The following is a 7,786-nucleotide window of genomic DNA, read 5'->3' as shown; positions in this document are numbered from 1 at the left end:
GTAGGGAAAATGCCATTTTTCCTCCTTACCCTTTAGTCTACTTGTGTTTCATTGAGAAGTATGAGTTTTAGCCATGCTGGGAAAGAATAGGAGGTATAGTGGAGGTTTAAGGGCTATAAATTCCCGGAAACAGATTCTGTCCATAGTATTAATAGTAATTAAATTGGGGAATGAAACAGGTTTGTGGTGGAAGGGAGGCACTGTATAAGAAGCAGCAAAATCAAAAGGACCATCAGCAATTGACTTTATTTTTGAGTTCTGAAGGTGTTTTCAGAGAGGAATGGAGAACAGAAAGTCAAGTTAATAGTCTAAAGAGAGCAAAGAAACACATTAGCATGAAGCAAGTGAAATGTTTGCATAAGAGGGGTCCCGTTCTAAATCAATAAAGGGAAGGAAATGCAGATTGAAGGCTGAAAATCTGTCTTTGATAACTTGCCATGTTTGAATACCTGCAAACATTGCAATACATATTGTACAATTTACAGTGTTAAACGCAATTGGAGATGGAAAAGGCCAAGTCTCCATATTAAGTCTGCATTTCCATGCATAAAATCTCTAATGTTAATATTGTATGTTGCCAGTGACTTAATAGTTATCAGCTAGTTTTTGTTCTGTTTGTCTTATGGCCTGGTATGCACAACTACCTGAAGCCACATCTCCGTTCTGTTAAAGGTTGGATAGATTGAGGCAGGTTAATTTTTAACCTTTAAACAAATCTTACAACAAAACCAAACCAAAAAAAAACTTTTTAAAAGTCCAGCTTTCAGCTTGTACTTCATAGCCTGCGCTATCTATAAATGAAGAACTAAAATGTTAAATTAAAAAAAAATCATTGTGTGAAGTGTCAGTGATGTGGATGTTGTTTAGGTTGGGTCTGTTGCTACTGGCTAAGAATATGGGAAGCATATGTTTCAGCTGTTTTAAAGGGGAGGGGAAGCTTTGTCCTCTAGTGTGCACGTTGGCTATTGCACTCTAACTGTTCTATCTTCCCGAGCCATTGTGTTATAAGTAGGGGTCTACCTAAATCATGGGAACTAAATTTTCACAGGCTGGTCACGGCATAAATAGCACATTCTGGAGATGTTTCCTGAATGTGCTCTGACGACCCTGCCCCTCAGTGCTGGTTGGTTTGCAGAGAGGCCTGGCAGGGGGTGCACCATCTTGCCTGCTGGCTGCCCTTCATGTGGCCCCTCCCCTTGACACCGTTTGGTGGAGAGACCCCGCTGGAGGGACGGGGGGGGGCAGCCCAGTCTTGTCTGCTGCCCTTTGTATTGCCTCACCAGCTGGCGCCACCCCAGCCCCCAGACTGGGCTGCCACAGCAGCAGCAAGGTTTACTGGCTCCCACTGGGGAGCTAGCACTTTATTAAATGTTTTAAGTTGATTTAGCAGTTTCTGCAGAATTGCAAATTGGGTGGACATTGAGTTGTAAGTGAGCTAAATTGTGTGAAATTTGACCTTGAATGAAGCAGGGTTAAAGTTGAAACAGTTTTGCTTTCCTTGTGCCACTACAGCAGAGATTCCCAACCACCAGGCCGTGGCCCAAAGGGTTGGCTGCCAGGTCGTGGCACAAGCTTTAACCCCTGCTAGCAACAGTTGTATGCCCAGGCCACGCCCACATCATGCTGATTGGCTGGGCAAGAATATCCTCACTTGGCCAATGACTGTGACTTTAGCTTTTGAAATTGGACTGCGGTAACTATGGCTAGTCACTTCTGTATCGGTGAGACTGCCGTAGCTACTCATGTCTGGCTTGTCTCCTCCTTGTATCCTCAGCAGCTAGCTAGGTAATGTTAGCCAGCTGGCAATGTGTATGTATGAATTTTAGTTATTGTCATCTCCTTTATTGATGATGTTCCTGATGTACCTCGCAACCTCCCCTCCCCCCTGCCACATAAATTAAATTTAAATACGTAAATTAAATTGTTTCTATACCCGGTCCGCCAAAATTCTTTGAGTGAGTTTGCCGGTCCGTAGTATAAAAAAAGATTGGAAACCACTGCACTTCAGAATCATGCAGATGTAACAGCTTATTGGTATTGGCTAATATTGTTGCATCTTCCAGTATGATAATACATGTTTTGATTAGCAACCAAAAGCTTAGTGTAATAACTTTCCCACTACAGTGTTATGAATTCTCTCTTCTTTTCCAAGCTTCTCCCCACAAATAAGTTTTCAAAATAGCTTTTATTCTTAACTTTGTGGCAAAAATCTTGTAACATAGTTTACAGGAAGCCAAGCAGTGGGTGTTTTTTGGCAAATCGTTTATTGGCCAAAATACATTTTTGGTCACCTCGAGTTATAATAAATTTGGATTGATTACAACCTGAATTATTTCAGTTTAATGAAAAAATTAAAAGGGCTTGAGTACTAGCCACATGCTGGAGGTGGGGTGTGCCCCACCTTAATCTAGGCATGTCCTAGGGTGAAAAGGGGACCTTAGCCCAAATTGAATCTGGCAAAAAAAAAAAAAGGGGTGGGGGGGATTTGAGTTGAGGCTTCCCATATTGCAGATGAATAACCTCATTGCTCAGCTGCCAGATACGTTATGACCCTGAAATGTGAGCTCTAGGGCGTAAGGGGACTAGAACCAGCACTGTTTACATCTGGAAATAACGTCAGCAGTCGAGTTTTGGCTGAATGTGTTCAGTACTTTTTCCCATTTGAAACTTTTGGTGAAAAGATTCTTGATTTTTGGGAAGACTTGAAACACATTTTTAATTCTTTGTCAGTGGCTTAGCTCTAGTCTCGGGGTTTTATGCATTTATTCTGGGGTATAAAAATGCCTATTAGGCTCCCATAGGAAGTAATGTGCTGTGCATGTTTTTGCTGGTATCTGAATACATTTCCTAATACGAAGCAACTTGCTTAAGACTGTTGCCAATTGGTTGATTTTCTTTTTTCTTTTTTGTTAGATGAAAGGTGCACTGACTGAAATTATCCAGCTCGCTACCTTGGATTCAGACCCCTGGGTCTTAATGGTAGCTGATATTTTAAAATCCTTTCCAGATACTGGCTCCCTTAACCTTGATCTTGAAGAACAGAATCCCAATGTTCAAGATATTTTAGGAGAACTTAGAGAAAAAGGTAAGCTGTTGCTTTCTGCTTAGGTATTTGGCCTGAAAATACAAAATATTTGACAAATCCATTCAAAACATGATGGATAAAATCCTGGCTTTTGTGACTTCAAACCTAGATTTCGCTCCGTATGTTCTGGGTTCTACACTGAAGCAGCAAATATAGGTTTAATCCTTGTTAATAGGTTCAGTTCCGTTTGAAATGCAAGGAATGATCACCTGAGCTTGAATTGGAGTAAATCTAACGTGAAAATATCAGCTAGCTTGTACTAAATGTATATCTTGTGTTTGCTTTTTCCTCCTGTTTGTTTTTGTACTGAGGGAGTTCATTTTCTACTTAGGACATACATATATGTACATTTTAAAAAACAGTTGAACTTAGAACTGCCATGTTATAGGGCCCGTTGTCCATCTGTCCGTGGTTCCTAAAGCATAGTATAATGTCTACTCTGAGGATCTGATCCTATAATGGACTTTGTGGGCAGACTTGTATGGAAGGAGCCAACTATTGGGCCACATGAATAGGCTATATCTACCCTTTCAGCTCTTAGGAAGTCTCCCACTGATGTAGCTCCACTGATAGTAACAGGAGTCCCCTGTGGTTCAGTGATGGACTCCTTGTCTACCACACAGGAGACCTGGGTTCGAGTCCCAGACACTTCTACAACTACAGCCTTGGAAGCACCAAATATCTGGATTTAGTCTGGTCTTTGGAGTCTGTCTCGGTAGCCTAAAGGGAGGGTGAAAGGTTTGGGCAGCCTCCACTCCTGCAAAAAATCCTGCCCAGGCATATGCATCAAAGGTCTGGGTGGCCCTTATGCATACACTGTGATCCAGGAGGATCAGCGGTTGCCACTGATGGTAACAGCAGTGGCAGTGCTAGCATAGACTAATTTTGCAATTTTAATCAAATATAGATTTCTTGATGGTAAAACTGTTTAAGCTATGTGTGTGATAGTACTGCCGTAGTTACTTTAGCAAGGGATGCTATACAGTTGTTGGTACTAGCTGCTACTGTAGAAATGTTGGGGGGATTTTAATGGACAGAAATGGTCTTTGGGCCCTACAATGGAGTAGGTTAATAGCAAAACTCCTTGGAGATGGAACTCTGCATTTTTCAAAACAGAAGTGTGTCCTTTTACTAGTTCCAGTAATTTGTTGGCATTTTGTGGCTGGCCAGGCTGCTTGTACTTTTGAGATGTCTGAGAGTTAAACCTCAGCTTCTTTTAAGTCTTTGTTCTCTGCAAAAAGACTCTTAAAATGGCTTTATATTTAACAAGGCAAATCTTGCTGTACTTTTCTCCACCTTGGCAACAGGGTTACTAGAACATAAATTAATTGGCAGGTTTCTGGACCTCTGATGGCATAAAACGGTAGTTAGCCTTGCTATTTGAGTAGGTATTCCGAAGTTTAAAACCCCCTTTGCAAAACTATGTAATGGTCTTGTAATCGGCTGTAGAAGAGGCATTTATACCCACGTGTATTGTTAATTCTTTACACAGTAAGCGAATGTGAAACTTCAGCTATGTTGCCGTTGGAATGCCAGTACTTAAACAAAAATGCCTTGACAACACTTGCTGGGCCACTTACTCCCCCAGTGAAACATTTCCAGCTGAAAAGGAAACCAAAAAGTGCCACTCTCCGAGCAGAACTCTTACAGAAGTGTAAGTACTATCCCAGCTAGTTAATCAAATATTTATGCAAACTGGTTGGTAAAAGGAAAGTGCAGAATTCTGTTTTATTCTTCAGTTCAGGAATGTACATTGTATGTTCCCTTCTTAATAAGGTTATGCATCAGTTTGTGTAAAACTGCATCATAGCAAACTAAAAGCAGGTGTGAGCCTAACCAAACCATTTGGGTAATTACTGAATTAATGTGCTTTTGTAGTTTTAAAATGGTATTTAGATTTCAAAGTTCACAAGATTTGTTTGTTTTGATAGCAAAGTTGCATACACTGTGTTACATATAATAGTCAGTTGTAGAAACTTGCTAGGGAAAGCCTTCATTAAGATTCTTGCCACAAAAAAAATGAAATCGCAATGTAACTGAGCTTTATGTTGCCATATGTTTTTGCAACAGGGAGCATAGGCAGTAAGCACGTGCTTTCCTGTGCTCAGTAGGCTTATTGAGGATGAAATCCAAGAGGATTTTCACTAACAAAAAGGCAGAAAAAATAGTCTTAACTCCTTTAACTGGCTGAACTTAAAATATTTTACTGCATTCACATAGCACTCTGTAGCAATTCATGTATACCTTGTGACCTGATTAGTCAGTTTGAGTGGAAAATATCAGTATGTGTAGCTTGAATAAACTTCTATTTATCTCTTCTGCTTTTTCCTATCAAGCAGATTGTGTTACTCTAATTCAGACAATCTTATTAGCTGCACAAGCCCTCTTAATTCTGCTTTTTACTAGTATTTTATTATGTGATTAACAATTGAAACAGGTCACCAGCATTTGATTAAAAATAATTTTCATTATGAAACATTAGGATTGTCTGCACTAGACTAAACTTCAGAAGGCTCTTATGTAGGAAATATAGTCGTGTACGTTTCAGTGAAGATTTTGTAATAATTATAGCTTCTCTCCTTTTAGCAACCGAAACGGCACAACAGCTCAAGAAGACTGCAGGAGTGCCTTTCCACGCCAAAGGGAGGGGGCTGGTCAAAAAAATAGATACAACAAGTATGACTCATTTATAATATTATTATTACTTGGTTGAGAAAAATGTATCTGGTTTATGTTTAGGCAAAATGCAATGCACTTTCGCTTTTATTTTAAAAGTGTCTTTCTGTGAAGTCAGACAAGGTTCCTTGGGTGAATTTGATATCTTTTATTAGACCAACCCAAATAGTTGGAGAATAGTTATTAAGCAAGCTTTCGGGTTCAAAAACCCTTCGTCAGGCTAAGGAAGTTTCAGCAGTTGGTGTGTGCTCTTCCTGGATGGATGTGAAGTCAGAGCATTTCTGTTTTCCCTACTTAAATGTTTCCAACATCTTGTTTTAAAGGAATAAGTTTTCCCTTACTTGGTCAGTACATTTACAGCACTGCCAAAAATATAGGGTTAAATGGTACCATTAAGGAAGAGGTAGTTTGTAAGTGGCACAGTTCTAGGAGTAAATTAAGTTCTTTCTTGTTCCAGGAAATAGCAGTTGGAGTTTAACTTGTTACAATAGCTGTAAAAGTGTATGGCTTACACTTCTGTTCCCTTCCCTTCCGTCCCTGACATTCTACTCTGGCTACTGAGCTGGGGAAAAAGCCTAAGGTCTGTCCAGCTCTGCTGTCATTTCATAGAACAGGATAATACTCTGAGCTGAACCCAAGATGCAGCTAAGCAAAGGGATGGGACTTCTTACCTGGTTTGTCAAACCTGATAGTCATTCTGGTTAGCTATACCAAGGAGGAATTTCAGATTATTCCACAAGGAATGTTCACTGTTTCTTTAAAAATACAGAAAGGGGGAAAAAATACTATTGTATTTTATTGCAGTACTTAAAATAGGCTATAAGTATAAAATATATTTATCAAGAACTATGTACAATTCTTTGTCATAAAGGAAATTATACTTAAAAGCTGCATTATCAGCTCTGTCAAACTAGCAAAATGCAAAGTGTGCCTGCCTCTTGCATTCAACAGTTATGGTATTTGTAGTAGTTGCTTGTAATGTAAAGGTGCATACATGATTTCTGTTAATGTGCTGCTGCATGTATTTCAGTGGGGCAGTAGCACTCCCACAGTTGAAAGGAAATCCTGGGGGAATTTTCACAGGGGTGCAAAAAGTCTGCAGGATAAGCTGTGGTATGTTTCAGGAAGCAAGGGTTGATGATAACTCCTTCAGAAAGGTTTCCTTTAGATGAGTGCCATCACTGTTAAATGTGAAAGAATGTTTAGGATGCCTATTTATAGTGTTTTATTACTGTTCAGTATTTATCACTGTTGAAACACTACTGGATATGAAAACATACTAAGGCCCATCACAACCTTTCATGCATTCAGGAGGTTATTAAAGCCAGAAGCAGCTTAAACCACACAAGTTCTTCTGTAGCTTCCACTCAGCCTTTCCTGCCCTTGGTATCTGACACTGAGGTTCCCCAGTGCTATGTTGGGGAACGTAGGAGACCAATACTAACCATGTCATAACCAAGGTATAAGGCACTCTGTTATACCAAGTTGTGAATGTGATTTCAGCAAATGCAGAACACTTCCAATTGAAAGGGTTGCAACAGCCAGATGTATCAATCTGGAGATTAAAAGAGTATGGAGCATCTTTAGGGCTTTGCTTAACAAAGATAGATGGATAAGGAGTTCTTGGTAGAGTGAGAACTTCGAGACTGCAACATAAAAGCCAGTCTGTTTTGGCATAGAACAAATTCGTGTCAGTGGAAATCTGTGGAGTTATGGCATAAAAGGAATGACTCAACAAGGTTGAATTGGGCCCCTAATATGTATATTTTAGTATATTGCCATAAGGGTACTCTAAAAGAGAAATGTTTACAGCAAAAAACCTTACCTTGGTGGACTCAAAGTATGGAAAATGTAAATTCAGTCAAGGCTTGTGACTTATAGTACCTGTATGAAAAGGGTATCCAGAGTATAAATGAAGATGGTTTTTCTCTGTACATGTCAAAATTGAAACAATTCCAGTGAAAGTCTGGTGTGTTTTGCTTGAATGTACTAAAAATACAATGTCGATTTGCCATAGTATCTCCC

General features: G+C 39.7%; 1 protein-coding gene across 4 annotated transcripts in view; it reads left to right on the top strand.

The window, feature by feature from the left end:
• Positions 1-7,786, top strand: part of NELFA (negative elongation factor complex member A) — a 47,835-nt gene that overhangs the window by 5,408 nt on the left and 34,641 nt on the right. For all 4 annotated transcript variants that reach the window (XM_025204450.1, XM_025204449.1, XM_025204448.1 and 1 more), the window contains exons 2-4: positions 2,914-3,085; positions 4,578-4,739; positions 5,672-5,761. In XM_025204450.1, coding sequence (XP_025060235.1) covers positions 2,914-3,085; positions 4,578-4,739; positions 5,672-5,761 — 424 coding nt within the window. The remainder of the gene's footprint in view (positions 1-2,913; positions 3,086-4,577; positions 4,740-5,671; positions 5,762-7,786) is intronic.

This window comes from Alligator sinensis, unplaced genomic scaffold (assembly GCF_000455745.1).
Source record: "Alligator sinensis unplaced genomic scaffold, ASM45574v1 scaffold445_2, whole genome shotgun sequence".
Lineage (NCBI taxonomy): Eukaryota > Metazoa > Chordata > Crocodylia > Alligatoridae > Alligator > Alligator sinensis.
Note: the sequence above shows the minus strand (reverse complement) of the source record. Positions and strands in the feature narration are given on the sequence as shown.